Source organism: Mugil cephalus, chromosome 9 (genome assembly GCF_022458985.1).
Source record: "Mugil cephalus isolate CIBA_MC_2020 chromosome 9, CIBA_Mcephalus_1.1, whole genome shotgun sequence".
Classification (NCBI taxonomy): domain Eukaryota; kingdom Metazoa; phylum Chordata; class Actinopteri; order Mugiliformes; family Mugilidae; genus Mugil; species Mugil cephalus.
Genome location: NC_061778.1, coordinates 5,092,414 through 5,111,664, shown reverse-complemented (window position 1 = coordinate 5,111,664; position 19,251 = coordinate 5,092,414). Strand labels below are relative to the sequence as shown.

Below are 19,251 nucleotides of genomic sequence, written 5' to 3'. Positions count from 1 at the left end.
TTTTATGAAAAAAAAAAAAAAAAACATGAAAAATTTACTATTCTCCATAAAACTAATGTTGGATGGTTGGCCCACTTTTTTTCAGATCAGCTTTGGTTATGACCAAGATTATGTAAAAAATATTGACTTGACTGCATTGTTAGTTTTTGTGTAGCATCAGATTTAACATTTACTACCTTCTTGGAAACTTAGCAGACAACAATGTCCCATTGACTTCCATTTTAACAACATTTCTGATCTCTCAGCTATGACACAATAAAATCATTCATTCTGGAATATTAGGGTTTCAATTATGAGAAAAATGCCCAAATATGTCATTTTTAGTGTTCAACACTAAAAGCATCCACTTCCCCATTATAGGGCCTATGCGTGAAATGTTTGTTATTACATTCGTTTTTGTGCTTGTGTTATTGAGCTTAGCAGGCTATTATGAGGGGCTTGTGTGTGTGTATACTCAAAGTCATATATGCAGGCAGCGCTAACACGGTAGTAAACTAAAAGGATGCCTGAGGGTTAATGAAATAAGTGAATAGCACCAGTAAAACAAATAGTTAACATCTTGACAACACTACTTACAAAACTTGTGAATATCAACAAAGCCATTTGTACAATTGTGTTGTGTATTAGTCGAGTCTGCTATTATTGTGAACGGATAAATATAAAACCACAGAATACACCCTCAGACGGAGAGGAATAAGAGGAAGCTTTGCTGTCCCCACACTGCCTTCCCAACAGTTGAAAATAAACATTTACAACATCAACCCAACTGGCGTCATTAAGAATCCAGTTGGCTGCTAAAAACGGAGCTAGCTGTCAGTGAGTTCAGTCAAGCTGGCAGTGAGTGAGCAGGATCATTTGTCTGCCGAAATAAATTAGATGTGTAAGTACCATCAATCATGCGTTAATTAATGTATGGATGGTGAAGCTGCAGGTTGATATATCGGGACATAAAACTTCTCATGTGGAGAGGTGTGTCAGCACGCGACAGGAAATACATCGTCAGTCCGGAGCTCTTCCGGTGAATGCCTAAACGCCTGCTTTCGCCCTGCATGCTTGCCAACAAACGGCCGTCTAAGCTGTGAGAAGACACTCGGATGAATCGACCGCCTTGCTTTGTCAAAGTGACACACAACAAAGAGAAGGCATGAAGATAACAAGACTAGAAGGAGAGGAATTGCTGCGGTATGGTTTTAAAACAGTTACACTGAGCTAGGGCTGGGCGGTACACTGGTTCATACCGAATACCGGTATTTTTTTTAATCATATTTTTTATGATAGGATTTTTAATATACCAGAATATTTGAAAGAGACACTTCTTCAGACTGGACCATTTTCAATGTAGTGCTTCTCCTCTGCGTCACTGCGAGGTGGGGTGAAGATAGAAAGGTCCCAAAAAATGAAGAACAAGAGGAGTTGGTGGTTTGTTTTTCTTTTAAAGTGACCAGACGTGTCCGATTTCTTTGGACAGCTCCCGTTTTGGATGACAGTTCCCCGTTCCCCCGGATAAAGCTGTCCCCAAAAGTGAAAAAAAAAAAGTTGCGCGCAGACTACAATTATTATGGTAGCCGGTCGTGTCGCAATTGACATTACAGACGTAGCAGTTTAAATATTCTCTGAGCTGTCTCTGGATTTCCACATCAGCAGGCAGTGCCAACATTGGGCCATGCAAACCTGCTTTACTACTAGTGTGGGATTATTCTACAATATTTACTCATCATCACAGTAAAATAAGTCCATCCTTAGTCAGTCTGCGTTGGCAACCGGCTAAGCAGGTAATGCCAGATGATGCCCCTCATAGAATCTCCACCTTCACATGGTGAGGGATGAGGGTGTGTCCCTGTTATTCTTAGATGTCGTCAGGGGCAAAAACTCTTCATAGGGGTCTCCCAAGTGTGGGTCTCAGAGGAGGTGGAGCTCCAGTACCTCGGCCGTATTAGAAAAACAAAGGCACGCAAGCAAGACCTGGTACGGAAGCTTGCCGGCGAGCATCTGGCAACCAGGCCTTTCTCCATGGGGCCCAGGAGGGCACAGTCTGCAAACCAACATGGAGCCACTGTCCTGTGGACCTGGTGGACCATGCACCAGCAGGTTTGCATATCATGTGATGGTGGTTTACACCAACTACACACTGATGTCAACATAGCAGAGAATCTGTTCACTAGAAGATATTTTATTCTTTTTTTACTGACTCTATGTAGCAAAAAGTGCATTAACCTGAGGTATGATGTACATGTACGTGTAAATTTACATAACTAAACCTTTGGGTAATCTCATTGCATGGAAATGTTTTGTGTGTTTTTTTTTTTTTGGAAATTCTGATTAAATGTAAAGTCACATGTTACAACAGCATTCTGTAATTGAATTACAGAGAACAAAACAGCACTGTAATCTGCTGCTGAGAGAAAATTGTTAAATCACAGCCACTAATCAAAATCTTGGTGAAAACGTGTTCCATTCAAATATGTTCTTTTTCCTAAAAAAAACAACCATATGTAAAATTCATAATTCATTCTGGGCGCTTTGTGTCTTTTCACCATGCAGGAATCCTTCCCTTGCCAGCTTCCCAGACAATGCAGCACAGTAAAGCCCTTTAGATAAATAAAGTGCATCGCCATCAGGAAGGATCACGAGACAGACAACTAGCAGCTGTCTCCCAGCGTAGACAGGTTCCATGCATTTGGCAGCATGCGCTCTCACATTACGAGCATTGTGTTTATTTTATTTTTTTTTTCCCTATTGTTTCTCGTGTTTGCTCAGGAATCTTACCTGCCAATCAATTCAACGCATGCAAATGGAGCCTGCTGAAAAATCCAGCAAAAATGTTCATTCTGAAACCAGGAAAGGGCTCCGCATTTAGTGTGAAGTGTGAAGTCTGTTTACACGCAGTGAAAATGCTGTCAACATCAAAATGTAAGTTAATGTAACACTTGTCAGTCAAATGAAATAAACTGCCAGCACCACTTTGGTATTTACCGGGGCTTTACGGTGTATGCGTGGGTTCTCTCTGGGTACTCAGGCTTCCTCCCACCGTCTAAAGACATGATCACTAGGTTCCTTGGTGATTATAAATTGGCCGTAGGTGTGAGTGCGAGTGTGAATCGTTGTCTGTCTCTGGATAGAGAACGAACACTTTACCAAGTCAAATCTCAGTCAAGTTTTGGTGACATTAATTTATTTACACTGCTTGGTTTACATACAGGTTTTCATTTTTACCGCCAAGTTTCAAATATTTGTTGGAAAAGTAAAACAAAAATTCATCATATGTAATGAATTGGATTAGTTTCATGACGTAAAGTAGTTAAATTTCAACTAGTAATCTGTAAGCTATTACATTCCCAGCACTGACCGTAACCACGGTTTATAATAACTACACTTATTGGTGTGTGTGTGTGTGTGTGTGTGAGGGGGGTGGGTTAATATCTTGACTTTCAGTGCACACGCCTCAATGACTTGAGGTGAATAATGATACACACAGTCATATCTTGGCTCACGCTAACGTAGGTTTACTTTAGCAGCGGGGCAGACGGAACGAAGGTTTGATGATATTCATTCCAAATACTTTTCAGACTTTCATTAAACAAGCCACCGTGGACGTGACTGAGAACAATGACTGCCTTTATTTCACAGTGTGGATTCAGGGTCAGCGGGACATTCCTCAGTTCACAGGCCAGAACACACAGTGCCCACAGAGCAGAGTTACTGTACTGTTACATCCTGAGAAAACAGATTCAGACACACTTTCTACCATTTGGTTTCAGTTCTGCGCCAAACAGACAAATTATGTTTAATTGGAAGTGTTTAAAGAAAATGTAAACCAAGAGAAAACTCCCAACGTGGGAAATACATGTAGCTCACCGCAGCCAGTCAGCCCTTGAGGAACCGTGAGGGGTTTTGTTGGAAAGGGGAATCGAATTACAAGATGTATCTTTTGCTTATTGCTCACAAAAAATAACTGTGCCTGACAGTTTACCGAAAATACTTGGGCTTTCTCATAGTTTGAAGATGGCACAGGAGGAGTTTGTCGCACTTTCCCAGCTTGTTTATCCACGTAGGGACTTAGCATTAATATTTAATATGCTGTTGTTTTTATTACCTTAATTATTCGACTGGACACAAAGTTTGCGTATTCTTCATGACCAGAGTCTTCCAGAAAAATCCTGCTGTTACTTACAAATAAATTCTGAACCCGCAATTAAAATGCCTTTAGAAGAAACATCTACTTGAATAAAAAAATAAATTAAAAAAAAACATTATTTTTATACAGCTATGTTTTAAACATATAACTGTTCCTAAACATAAATTTAATTTAAAGTAATTGGTCACAACTCAGATTTACGCAACTATTCCTTAGAATATAAAAAGCTACCTGATTGTTTTCCCCTTTCCTTTCAGGAACAACAACAACAGGAAAACTCAATCTGTTTTCCACTGCAGCCATAAAAGGCTGCCTCCCAGGGGGATATGATCATCACTCCAAAAGCCACAATATCAGGGCACTGCCCTTCCACTCCTAAATGCCATCCATGCTCAGCAGTGCTGAACCTTCTCAAACCATGCAGAACTTGAACCATTTTCAATCTTTTTATTCTGCTGAAAGGCTTATCAACCGGGAATTTTATATATATATATATATATATATATCTTTTTTTTTCTTTGTTGTTATTGTTAAGTTCGAATTTGGTAAGTTTTATGGGAGAAGACACACTTGGATAGTTGGCAAGCCAATACAAAGCAAAAATAAAAAAATAAAAGAGCCAACAGACAATAAAACGCTTCGAGCTTGACAAACCGTGCAGATATCGGTCTCCTCCATGGACCTCGGGGTTTACAGTGCGCTGGTTAACAATCCACACAGGGCAGCAGGAAGCTTGATTTGAGACACACAGGTTGCTGTGTTTACATGGACACTAGAATTCCAATATTAATCTGGCACGGTCACAAGGAATTTTGCAAGTGGGGTAAACATCAGGTTGATGCGACGAGTTTTACAGGAGGGACAAACATGGAGACAAAGGAACAAGCTGTTAAACAAAGCTGGAATCTATTTGGGCAGCACCACTGAATTAAATCAGTATTATCAATAAATACTCCACAGCAGGTAGAACCACTTTGTGCTTGGTACTTAAGTTCCACTGTGATTGATGTTTTGGGGCCTGTAAACACATAGATCGGTTATTGTATTGGATCATTGTATTTAGCGTCCGTGCAGACAGTTAAGTACGAATCTCTGATCAGAAGAATTTCAATCTGTCCATGAAAATGTTGCGAGCGACTCTTATCTGCCCGTGTCCTTCTACTTTTAGTTCACAGATTCCATCCAGATGAGAATCTGGGTTTTATTTCAGGAACTGCTTCTGAAAGTTTGAACCCACTCAGTGTGAGCGTGACAAGTTTCTTTAAACCGTCGTGTGGCCGCAGCCACCACATCTGCCCGCTCTAATCTCTTAAGAGGAACAAACCTTGAAAAGGGAAACACCATCTGGCAGTGATTGGGGTTTAAGTGTATCAGAGAGTCGAGTCTTAAATGGTTTAGCTCATAGTATTTCAAGTGTTGAGGACAGTATATTTCCCTTGTTAGGAGAGATTTCATATATTTGGCGAACATGTGTTGGTTCGAGAAGCGCTAATTACATTCTGCAGACCAACAGCTGTCAAATTGCACAAAAGATCAGCACGAAATGTTCTGGTCATCTGCACTTTCCCTCCCGTTCCCATCCGACCAGATGCACACACTGTGACAACGAGGATCTGGAAATCATTCAAGGAATATCCCCTTTCTACGCTTTCTCGTGTGACAATGAGGAGAAGTGCTTTGACAGATAAGCTTTTCATCTTTCTTAAAATGATAGAGAAATATCTTTGAGAGAGAAAGAGGTAGCTGAATATGCATGAGTGGAGCCTCTTTGTGACAATCAAACACAGCTCATTTCTACATTTGTATGCTGTCGTCCCTCATTTTTTTAAATCCTCGCAGCTCAATAGTTGACACTGGTAGTGACGCGGCTGTCAGAAACTAGCATCTGAAGGAAATGGAAATCTGCCAGGCCAACGCAAGAGTTTGCAGCCGACTTCAAACGCGAATTTGTAGTCCAAACCCAGGTAACATGAGATTACATCGCAATTGTCCCTCGTTCATTACATCAGTTTGGTGTGTCTGTACCGTAACTTCAACATTCAAGATGCACTTGACTGCAACCTTATACAACAAATTGATTTGACAACCACGGAGTGGACATGACTCACAGTTGTTTAAATAAGAGAATGCAAGTCATGCAAAGGAAATGTCTGTTCTCTATTCCTCACGGTGGCCAAATAATTAGCTTGTTGTCGCCTATGTTTCTTTTGTAGCTTAGCAATGAATTATTTATAGCAAAATAAAACGTGTACACATGTTTGGTAGCAACAACTGCGCTGAAAGTGCAAAAGTTTCTCGTTAAAGGCTCCTGAAATGTCTCTAAAGACTCTAAAGAAATGTGAAACCATTACGAAACACCTGACACCAGTGGATCTCACTTGGCGAACATGATTAGTGTGAGCTGTTTGTCAGTGTCTGAAAATTACAGGGTATGCAGACTGTAGTTAGGAAGGTTACTGAAGCTAAATGTCTGCACCACGCACTGGATGGATTTGCAATCAAGCAGCATGTAATAAAAAACGATTAGGAGCATGTACGATATGGAATAAATAAACAACCTGGGTCTTTTTATTGTTGGCACTAAGCTAATATTGCCAATAATATGGAAGCTCATATAGAGGGACGTATTATTAGGTCGTCTACACCTTGCTAGTAAAAATTTGCCTTCACAACTGCCTTAATTCTTGGTGTCATACTTTCAACAAGGCGTTAGAAACATTCCTCAGAGATGATATTGACACGATATCATCACACAATCGCTGCAGATTTGTCGGCTGCACATCTATGACGCCAATCTCCCGTTCCACCACATCAAAAAGGTGCTCTATTGGATTGAGATCCGGTGACTGTGAAGGCCATTGAAGTACAATGAACTCATCGTGATGTTGGTACAAAGGGCTCGTAAAGTTAGAGGTTGACACCTCTTGACAACAAACTACATGAAGCAAAAAAAAAAAAAAAACACAAAGCTGTAGCATGGCTCATAATCCAGCAAAACATGTTATTTCTGTTTTTAGAGGTGAAATGTTAGAATATTATCTAATGTCCATTTTAACAGAGATACTAAAAGGGATAAATAGAGTTTCTCTCCTCCCCTTTAATCGAAGCTTACATTTGTTGTGGTGGGAATGAAGTCGATTAATGCATCCTCCGATGCCGAGCCCATGTTGATTTTTCCAGGGCCACATAAATGAGCATTTTTAATTATTCAGTAAAGATCTCCAATCTTCGCCTCGGCGAGAACTGTGAAATGACAGACATAGTTGTGCTTGACGTTGGCCACGGCCCTGGCCTCCTGCCTAATAATCACTGAACTTGGTATATCACCAGGCTGCTTCTAGAAAATTGAGCTCGAGCTTGTGCACGGTACCTGCTGTAGCTTATTAAGCAGTGTCAATCACAGTTTTACACCCCCACATCATGTGAGTCATTAGCAATTTACAGTTCATTTATAGGAGCTGTAAAAAAAAAAAAAAAAAAAGAGAAAGAAAAAAAAAGAAAGAAAAAAAAACAGGGTTGCTTTAAGTTGAAAGTAAACACCAACCCTGTATAATCTTCTTGGAAAACTATATCCAAAAGTTATTTTTCATACCACGGGGATTTAAAAAGTTTACATTTGACATTAGTAACATTGCTGGCACTCGGACCCCCAGAGATTTGAAGTGCGTGTAAGTAGAATAAGCTTTCTTTCCTCCATCCCTAACATTACCCCCAGCTCAGAGTGCAGAGATCAGATATGTGTTTCTTGCACGATCCTGAGATCAGATGAGAGTCGACTGCTGGGTGAAGAGGGAAGAGATGATGCAAAGAGGATGCTGCTCAAGCAAGTAGAAAGGGTGTGTGTGTGTGTGCGCGCTACGAATAGGTTTTAACTTATTAAATCTAACACAGATGAATGAAGAACAGCATCCTGTGGCTTCTGTGACTAGTCATGGCTGCTTTGATTTATTACGTTTATTCCCAATACTTTTAAATCATGCATTTTGTTGTCATCTATAAGCTTTCCTCCTACTCAGCCCTGGCGTCATTTAATTCTCTTATCCCGTTCAGCCCGTCTCTGCTTGTCATCTTGGCTTTTTTTTTTTCTTCCCCCATCACCCTTTGAAAATAGATTCTTTAAAGAAATAAACCTACAAAAACATGCATTAATATCTGCCTGTCTTCTTCCACAATTTCTATTATGTGCGCATACAAATGTTGGAAACAGAAAAAGCTGTAAAACACTGCCGCCTCTATGCGCCATCCGGATTTCTGACAGCTTTCTGACATGAAAAACCTAAGCGTCCAAATCCTTGCCAGTCATCAGCCCCATGGCGGACTCACAGACATATGCTGGAGCCTTGGCGGAGGCAAAAAAACGGCTGTAAATCAGCTTTCTGGAAGAAGAGCAACTACTATAACATCACATTACGCACAGATCAACACCATAGTTCTCTCGGTGTGATATATTATTTATAAATGCTGGTAACCACTTGCAGAAAAAGCTTTCGTGCCCACCTTTGCCTTCATCGTTTGCTTAGACCGGGAGTTCCACTGACAGGTAACTTACACATGGTCCATATTTAACGCTGCAGGCTACAAATCAGGATCGACTCAAGTTTGTTACAAATTCTGCTGAGTGCCAGCAAAACATGAGATCGACCAATATGTCGTCCAGCCGGTTTTACTGGTATGGGCATCAGTATCAGTGGGCCTGTGCAGCCCATACATTTCCCCTCTCCCTGTAGCAGAGAGCGTGCAGCTGGAAGCTGGAAAATGCTTGTGCTCTATCTCTTTATACCTGTTTATTTTGAATGCATAAGAGCAATAGTTCAATAAATGTTTATGTTTTTGGTTGAATTGAGACTTGAAACATGTGTTATCATTGTGTCGTTTTTATCATGTATATGGAGGGAGTAAAAACACTATTTCCAGCTCCAAATATCGGCCAAGGCTGAAAAACAAAACAAAATATTGTATCGATATCGGCCCTAAAAATCTTTATTGGTCGATCTCTACTAACTATGATAAGCAGTTTAAGGAAACCTTAGGTTCCTTAAGGTATTACTTATAAATATTACTATTTATAAGGTAAATGATGTAAAACCTTTACCTAACAGGTATCACCGTGAAACCTGCCAAGTATTCATTCTCATATAACACTTGCATACATTGCGAATACAAAAATAAATGTATATTTTTGAGTTTTTCTTTCCCCAAGTCTCGGAGGTGATTGAGAATGAACCAGTGCATGAAAAGATTATTATTTCGTCTCTAGTGGTTATGATTATTGCACGTTCTAGACTGCGTTCGCATTTTGCACGCGCTGGTCAGAAAAATAGGGGGAGAAAAATAAAAAAGATGAACTTATTAAGCGCGTTAATGTTGTTTACTTCCACAAAAAAAGATTCGGCATCTTCAAGCCCCGCATCATTTGCTAAATTGTCCTGATATAACTAGTCCCGGCTGACGCGGATGTTACAGGCTGTTCTTTATCTACAGCGATTAAATAATTTACAAGTATCAGAGCATTCAAGAAGAAAAAAAAGAAAAAAAAGTCCTGCTCTACGGCTGATATGAATTTATCAGTGGTGCCTTTATGCATGTAAAATGATTAGGAATGCACAATATTCCATAAATCTAAGCAGTCTGCACAGAGGTGACCCACATATTTAAAGGGCAACTCTTTGCATCATAAAATTTAGCTCGACGTTGAATGTCAGGAGGGAAACGCTCACATCATTTTATTTTAACTGTAGCGGCAGTGGTCTGTACAATGCAGCGGAGGTACAGTACAGGCGTGCATCCACACGGAAATGACACATCGTTTAAACACAATGTTGCAATAAACTCCACAGCGTTTAGTTTTGAAGTGCCGCTTCAAACTAAATATTTTCTGTATCAAACATTCCGCCCATGTAGATCGAAAAAAATAAGTCTGTTAAAACTCCGCCGTCTGCTCCTTCATGGAGAACGGAGTCCTAATGCAAATGTCTCAGGTAGATATAACACCTGTGACTGCTCACCTGCAGCTAAGCTCATTTGCATATCACACTTGATAAATCAGATGCAGAGCTGAAGTATTTGGACTCGGGTAATTTTTGCCTTGAGACAACTCTCCGAACCCACCCTCTAAAATGTCTACTTTTACAAATTATGTGCCAAGCGCAGGCCCTGTTTTTTCCTGTATAAACAGACCAATGCAGTGAAACTGAGTGAAAGCTGAACTTTAAAGCCGGGAAGCTAGCAGAGTTTTTATTTTTTTATATACTGAACACTGACATAAAAGTGATCCACAGGCTCCTCAGATGAGCTGAACCTGTTTCACAGAGTCCACATTGTTCTTTGTATGACACACCATCTAAATTAATAAACAAAAAGCATCATTCAACTGATGTCAAAGTGGCAAGTTTATTTTTTTTTTTTTACACATCTTTATGTCGCCTATTACGGTATGGGTCGGGAGAAATTCTGCAACACACCAGGTGGGACATACGCTCCATCCTCCCCCTGTTTTGCCCTTGCCCTTTACGTCATGCCTGGTTTGTCTGCAGACATTCAGCATAGTTGGAGGCTTGTTTTCCGACCTTTAGAACCAGCCAACCGTAGTTTTAACTGCCACCTTTTGTCTAACGCACGAAAAAAACTAAGTCCACTTGACGTGGCTTCAAATTATCGGAGCCCAGATCACATCACAGAAAACATGAAGCCTTAACTGCTTCTGTCACAGCTTGTGTGTACAGTGGACGGTCCATTGTGTCGTGTTCACTGACAATCAACGGACACACTCTGGGAGAAAAGTTTGGGCCAAAAGAAAGACCTCTAAAGTGTGTCAGTCGAGTTTATTAGCTGAAGTTAGACAATTAGTGCTTGTGTCCTGCTGGAGAAGAAATTGTTTTACATATTTTTCTTTGCGATTTGCAGCTGAATTGTCATTAGCGTTCGGGCAAAAGTTAATGGCATCCACCAGTTCAACCACAGTCACAGTGAGGGCTGTTGTTTGTGGGTTATTTTCTTGATTGGCTACTATAAATTCCACAGACAAAATCCTGCTTAAAACCATTGTGTCTGCTTTTCAGCAAAGGAAACAAATTTGAGTGAAATTATTTACAGCGCGCATTTAAAATTGGAGGAACTTGATAATTAGCAATATGCGTTTTTGTGATTGTGATTTAGCTTTGTCGTGGCGCATCAAGTTAGAAGTAGCGCCGTCAATCAGGGTGCACGGTGGAGTCTCTGACAATGTGTTTTTGCAATTCTCGCGTTGTCGAGTGTCTGAATTTGCATTCTTACCAAGCGTCTTCTTTCCTCTTCGACCGTGTTCAGCAGCTGGGAGAACTCTTTGAAAGACTGAGCTGCGGCACAAAAGAAAGACTCGTCAATGAATGCCTCGACGTGCACAATCCATCCAAAATATGTTCACCACCGAGGAGGTAAGACGCGCGGGTGGAGCAGCGCGCCGCTAAAAAAAATCAGAGGACGCAAACAATTTCCAAAAACGCGGCGGCACAGTCGTTAAACATCAGATGTTCCCGGCACCCCACAAGCTCTGCAGCGCCGCGTTAAAATGTTTATTCGCACTGGAGCTAGAGACCTTTCACTGCAACACACTTTAGAACCTAATAAAAGCATGCAGCTGTCCAATTTAAAACCAAGACTAGCAGTAAAAGACAATGCTTCAATTGAATGGAGCCCACTGATTGCCTCTCTTTATTTTCTTCCCCTGCTAGGCTTTACAATATACTGTCACAATGCAGGAAGACTGATGTGGTAAAGACATGTTCACGCCATCTGGGTTTTACTTCAGTGGCCTATATTACATTCTACGGGCCCAGATGACTTCAGAATACAATACACTGAACCTTATCTGCTGGAGAATTGCGTCTTGATAGCTTCACAGCTTCATTAAATAGAGAGCCAGATACAACGTGGCCTCTGCTGGTCAGCCCCTGTGTCACCCCGTGTCCAGCCATTTAGCAGCGGTCGAGCCGCTTTGCTTGCCAACGCAGCAACATCATTATCAGGCCCGACAGCCTGGCATGGGGACCCATGCATCATCTTAGACACTTTGGTCCATTTACACACCAAAGCTTTTAAAGACCACAGAGCAATGATTTTGTGCCAGTGATCTCGCAGGCAGGCTGGCCTCCTATTAACGCTACCAACTCCTTTATCAACAGTGCAAACCTCTCAGGGGGTAAAGGGCACAGCTGGAGCAGCTGATGGGACAAGATTAGACTCTGAAGAAAGGAAATGGGAGTCAAAGTGGGGTTAGAGCTTGCATATCATTCACTAGTAAATGGAGGAATGGCAAGACACGTAATGAATCACTGGATCAAATAAAACGTAGGGCCTACAGGATGGATGGAAAAGAAGGAAACGATACAAAAACAAAGACATTTTCAGTATGAGTACACACCGTATTAACAGTTGTGTGTTTGCGATGGGCTTCAATGCTCCCTTTCTGCTTGATATTTAACTCTTTTTATGTAGGTTTGTGCACATCTTTCTTTTTCCACTCCGGGAGGCAGTGAGCAGTTCTTAGACACTGAAGGACTGACCTTCTCATAGAAGGGCCTGGAACTTTTTGAAAAATTTAAATTTCTATAGCCACATCAATCTTTTGGCCCCATTGATTCCTAGATAACTGGCGTGGAATGTGAATGTCACCGCAGGAAGTCATAGAGTGAAATCAATAAAAGGTCAGGTGAACCCGTCTGGCAGCACATACAAGATCGTGATGTTATGTGGGGAAGTTGGGAGCATCAAAGTGGACTATACCAATACTGCATCAAGATCATGGCTGGCATTCACACAAGGGTCCCGCTATGTCAGTTAGAAAGCTGAGATTCACTGATGACTTGATTGACTTCAACATTTTTTTATTTATTTTTTTTCTAAAACAGTAATCATGACCTTTTCCCTTGGAGATGGTGATCAAATAGAGAACTATAGCTTGGAGTGGGAAGAAAAAGATTGAAAACTTAAACTCAGTGCACGAACTGGACTCGTAATATTTTGTATTTTTTAATGTCTGTCAATACCAAAGACATAAAAAAAATAGCTTTCTAATGGATCTGCCGTCTGAACTGTTTCTATTGTGCCACTGTATTGTAAACACAGAAGGGTTCCTGCTATATAGGTGGGCTGCTCTATTATTCAATCTGAGACCAACACATCCTTGATTGAAGGCCAATAAATGGGAATACTGGCACATATAAAACTGTGCTAGATTCTAATGAGGCTTTGGATTTGGATGTGGATTTTTTCCAATAAACATAATTGGTCTCCTGCCCCCATAACCACCACCACACAGATACCGCAGCTTTGTGAGGGGGGGAGGAAAAAAAAGGACGATTCATTTAGTATTCAGATGAACATTACGGCCTCATGTAGAGGAGGTCGATATCCAGTCTAGCCCTCACAGATGGACACCAATTCAGCAGTCTACAGCTCCACAGAGTGAAAGACTCAAGCTGGGGATAATGAGCAGAGCAAAAAAAAAAAAAAAGAAGAGGAGGAGAAGGCCCTGCCCATTAGAGCCGACGAAGGCCTCAGCACAGCTGCTTTCATATTCCTGTTGGAGGCTCGGAGGTTCGCACCTCCATTAATCTCTGACACTGATCACAATTAGTACCTGTGATCTTTTATATGCTTGAAAAGATATGAAGAAAGCATCATAAGCAAATCAGTAACATTAATTATACATGCACAGCAGACTGTCTTAAGATTTACACTCATAGCACAAAAGAAAGATGGAAAAAAATCCAAATCCTATTCGCAGATTATTCAGCTTAGTGTTAGGGTTTGGGTAAGTTTTGTCTGAAATCTATGACTCTGATAAAGCATTTTCATTCCTTATAAACTTCTCTCACTAATGTAAAACGGATGAACACTCCTCCCGAGCTCGAGGACATTAGCACTCCTGACACATGTGAGCGCTACAGCCAAATTTTTTCCCACCAGAATTTCGACAGAAATATTTCACATTCAGGTGAGGAAAGACACGAAGGACTTGAAAGAGATATAAGCCCTCCAGGGCTTTGCTCTACTGGACTTACCAATGTTGACCTCATCATCTGTCTCTGCATCACCTATGCACTCAAACTGGAACTCCTGCAGGGACTGGGAAAACTTCTGTACGGCAGCGGAGAGATCTGGAAAATCAGATGGTATGAGCATAAGATGAGGCTCAGCAGAAATTAATCAGAAGCTGAAAGCATGTGGAGAAAAGTCTACATATGAACAGCAGACAGCGAATTTAATGTAACCTACTTGTCTATGCATGCACAGCACACCCATCCATTAAATACCTATTATTAGCAACACGTTTTAGTGACACATGCTGCTTACCCACTACAGGAACTATTAATCTGTAACTCAAAACTTCCTTTAAACTGAACATGGTATATCCTAAAACATTTCTTTGGTTCTGAAGGACTGGCGCAGAGTTGGGGTTTAAATAGGAACATCTGTGGGTGTTGCCCGTCAGAAACTCGCCTGACGAGTGTCGGCAGGATCTGGTCGTTAACAGACACTCGTCAAGCGACTTTCTGACGGATAACACCCACAGATGTTCCTATTTAAACCCAAACTCTACACCAGTCCTTTAGATGAAACATCTTCAAGGTTCTCTTCAAGTCCAGTTGCCTTTCTTTAATGTTTTTGATTCATCAGTATTGGTTTTTCCACAGTTTTAAACTAACTGGTAAGAATCAGATGCACTGTATATCCTTGAAAAGGCAACAAGCTTTTGGCAAAGTGTGCTCAACGATATTCTCCATTAAAAATAATATTAATACACACAGAGAACGGAAACAGTAGTTACTGCTGCGTTGCTGTGCGTTGTGCCTTTGGAATTTGTGCCGCCTGGTGAAGGCATTGACTGTGTGGAAACATGGACGGACCATCCGCTGCCATCTTGGCATGAAGTGACTCTTTTTTAACTCCCTCGGTATGAGAGTCTAAGCAAATATTCCCAGTGAGTGAAGCTGAGGCAAACTCTGGTGACCCTTCATAGACAGCTAGGGACATATGATGGCCACAGTCTTATTTATTCATAATGTTCAGCCTTGGTACAGTTTAAATTGACATAAAAATCAACTAACCCACACAGTTTATCCCAAAGGGAGACAGTGACATTATTAATTAATTACAGAGACTGAAATGGTTTTTCTTTTATGTAAACATGTTTATTTCTGCTGTAAAATCTGACATTTTAACATAAGAGAGACTGACTCAGGTTTCGAATCAGCTTTAGTGGACATTTCGAAATGCTGTCCTGGTGGTTTCTGCTCGGGGGAAGTGTGCAAACATTTAGTTTCCCTGAACTTTAGCTTCAAGAACTACGAGTTCTTTTTTTTTTTTCCCATAGTGGAACCAGAGACTGATGTGTGCGTAATCTGATAATGGCGAAGTCAGATACTGTAATTATATCAGTATGTCAGGATAGAATTTGCATCCCAAGCCATCTCTTTAATTATGGCAAAGCTGACAAGACTCTGATTAGAAAATGAACGTGGAAAATCCAATCACATCCTATTCATCTGCATACATGTATGTTTAGATTATTTCTAAATATAAACGTGGCCTTTCTATTCTTAGGTTTGCTTTCAGTTATTGCGGCTGTACACAGCCACACAGCTGTAGCAACAAAAAAGTAAAACTTCAGGAGTTTCTTGACACGTTGATGATCTGCCCAAATCCACTGACATCCACTGACATCCTTACAGTGGTGTGAGTGACTGCAATATCGACTATATTTATCACTTGTCCGTTGATGATGATCCTCAGATCTGTCCAGAAAAATGAAACCCAGATGAACTGTCTAGCCCACATGTCAAAAATGATAAAGACCGCAAAGAGAGTAAAAATCCTTAGAAAAGCTCACCTTTGGACACTCTCACTGTGGCGGTATAAATCTATGATGTTTATTGCATTCCACGAGTTTTGGTTTGTTTTTTTTCCCATTTGACAACTTGCACAGAAAATGCCTTAGCTTCCTGTATTCCATAATTTTCCACTCCTAGAGAATGTGAGCCCTGTCTTTTATTCAAAAACATTAAATTGCCACATCAGTTGAGAAATAGCATCTCATGGTCTCAGAAATAATTTTCCAATGGTAAATTTGCATTTGACAGTTCACCTGAAATGACTTCAAATAAGACAGGATACTTTAAAAATACGACAGCACTTGCCAGGGTATATTTGTACATTTCAACTTTGTTTGTCCATTAGTTTTGCACATTGAGTGGTCTCTAAATACCTGCATGCCTTAGCAATGATTGCCACGGAGAAGACGGCAGCTAATCAGTCAAAGCATATTTACAAAGCTTCAATGTGGCAATCAGGAACCAATCAGTGCAGCAAAGCCACTGAACGGGTCCAAGCTGAAATCACAACGCGAATTGATTCGAGTTGTATTTGGCTGCTCTTAGAGCCACAGGCAGCAGAGTTGTAAGCTCGTGGCCTGTGTAACTCAAGGATCCTTGGGAGTCATAGTACCCTGAACCTTTCACTTAATAGGAATGAGCCACAACTGGCCAAGGGCAACTGCTCATTGTTCGTGGTGATCAGTCTATTTAAGTGTAACATGTCCACTCAAGAATTAGAGCAGCTTCAACAGCCTTTCAGCAAATGGAAACATGTCTGCCTACTATAAAACCTCCCGTCTCTATCTTACACGGAATAACCTTAGAGGAGCAGTTATTGTGTTTTAAAAGTGGTGCTTCTATTTACTTACAGTTGAGTGGATTGCCCTTATGTTTAATGCAGTGTTGTTGCTACTGTATTTGTTGTTTTCAAAGGATTATACACAGAAAAAAAAATACACTTAAAATGTAAGTAATGTAACTTCAATGTTTGAAGGTATCAGACAGAACAAGTGCATTTAAAAAATATGTATATATATCCTTTTTAAACTCTTGAAAATGTTATGCAACATTTTTTATTACACAGGATAAAATGTTATCATCCTGTGTGCCAAGATCCCTGGCAAAACACATTTAGAAGCCCAGTCCGACTGAAAAGCGACCAGCAGGCTAGCAGTGAGCTACCAACTAGCAACCAAAGTAGACATCAGCTAACTAGCTTAGTTAGCTAAACACATTTAGAAGGCCAGTCCAGCTAAAAACCAACCAACAGGCTAGGAGTCAGCTACCAGCTAGCAACCAACAAGAAGACACCGCTAGCTAACTAGCCTAGTTAGCTAAACACATTTAAAAGCCCAGTCCAACTGAAAACCAACCAACAGGCTAGCAGTCAGCTATCAGCTATCAACCTAAGTAGACACCAGCTAACTAGCCTAGTTAGCTACACATATGTAGAAGCCCAGGCCAACTGAAAACCATCCTAGCCAACAGTAGGCTATGCGGCACATCATTGGGGTTTTCAAGTGGGCGCCTCCCTTCACCGATGTTTTTTTAAGTTAGGCCCACGACACCTCAGGAAGGCTCAACAGTGAGATTCCAGCGTCCTGGAGTCACCCCCCTTTTTCCTACTTTAAGTCTAAAGCTGATTATCTTTCTATAAATGGCACAGATTCTTAACATTAGCTGGGAAGTAAATTCTAGGGACCAAAAATAAAAGGGCTAACCCATACCCAGTGATCTGAATTTTAGATGTGACAAAAAAACATTGCTGCCTGCATTTACAAGAAGCAACTACAGTGCTGACGTACATACAGACGAACGAGTGTGTGACTCACTTGTTATTTTATTTTTTTATTTTGCAACCGGCTCCAATTCGTTCCATACTCCAATTACATTAAGGTTAGCGAGTGGGTCTTCTGAGGTCAAAGTAACCTACGATCACAAGTGGAGTGGTGTGAAGCTTCAGGGAGTGCTTTTAACGTTTAACGAAACAAGACAGAGATTCGAAAATATTCTGACATTTTAGTCATCGGCCCACACAGTTTAAATGTAAACATTTTCACCCATACACTGTACATTGTTGACAGTGACTCATTAATTGCTTCTCGACTCCTTTCTTCTCTCAACAACAGTCGTGTCTTTGCTTCAGAGAGCCGTGAACTTAAAAGACACTTTGGCAGGAAAGAAAAAAAAATGCAAAAAGCGATACAGTGCAAACAGCAGACGCTGTTTTTACGAGATAGAAGACTCATTACTGTATTCAAAAAAAAAAAAAAAATGGAGGTTGGGGTTGCTATAAATGCTTTGCATGCTTGAATCAAACCAGCAATTGGCTGTAAGTGTACATACTACATGGATATTTATAGTTTTATTGCAAGATTTTTTGATACTGCCTGCACTTTAGCTCCATTAAAAGGATTGCATACATTCTTTACCACAATGACAACAAAAGCGTTTAGTGTGAAGTACGGCAAACGCAACCAAACTACGATTTAACTGACAATCGATCATTTTTAACAACAGTAGTCTGAAACTTGAGAGCGGTTAAGTTAGACAATGACTAACCTTTAAATTACCTGTGTTCACTAGAACTTGTCAGTATCAGGATGTTTGACGGACCATAATGGATCCAGTGTTGAAAGAGCTCCTACTGTGATGATAATAGGTTATCTAACAGGCATCCCAAAGTACAAACCGGCCTTAAAAGCTAGCAAAAAAAAAAAATCAATGCTCTCATCTCCACAGGAACATAAATTGCTTGGAAAGCCTGATAAAAAAGAATCATGTGATATTTGTCAGTAGGTATTTTTCTCTAAATCCGAACAGTCAACATTGTTAAATTTTGGTGGTTTTTTTTAGAAGGAGAATAAAAAAACATTTGTTTTACTCAATGAGAAGCCAGACTGAAAGAAACATTTTCACTATGTCGGTAAGACATACTATCTTGAATATGTCTGACCATTTGAAAATGTGCCACTTAGAGGGACTTGAAGATGTATCGTGGTATCAACAAGCTCCTATCATTCCTACTTTAACTCTAAAGCTGCAGATTTGAGATCAATATCAAGGTGCAGTTGTCTGGATGTGCTCGAAGGACCATCAATAATGGATGATTTTTTATATATTTTTTTCTAGATGGGCCGCACCTTCCCACTACAAACATGTGGACATTGCAGTCACTTGAGTGCACCATTGCCTGATAAACCAAAGACCAAAAAAATACAAATTCTAAATGGTTAAATTAACAATACAAACAACAAATCTTGT

General features: G+C 40.5%; 1 protein-coding gene across 4 annotated transcripts in view; it reads right to left on the bottom strand.

Moving 5' to 3' along the window:
• The window catches only part of LOC125013091 (rho GTPase-activating protein 42), a 63,151-nt gene that overhangs the window by 31,133 nt on the left and 12,767 nt on the right, over positions 1-19,251 (bottom strand). For all 4 annotated transcript variants that reach the window (XM_047593394.1, XM_047593395.1, XM_047593396.1 and 1 more), the window contains exons 2-3: positions 14,176-14,271; positions 11,408-11,469 (exon numbers count right to left, since the gene is read on the bottom strand). In XM_047593394.1, the coding sequence (XP_047449350.1) occupies positions 11,408-11,469; positions 14,176-14,271 (158 nt within the window). The remainder of the gene's footprint in view (positions 1-11,407; positions 11,470-14,175; positions 14,272-19,251) is intronic.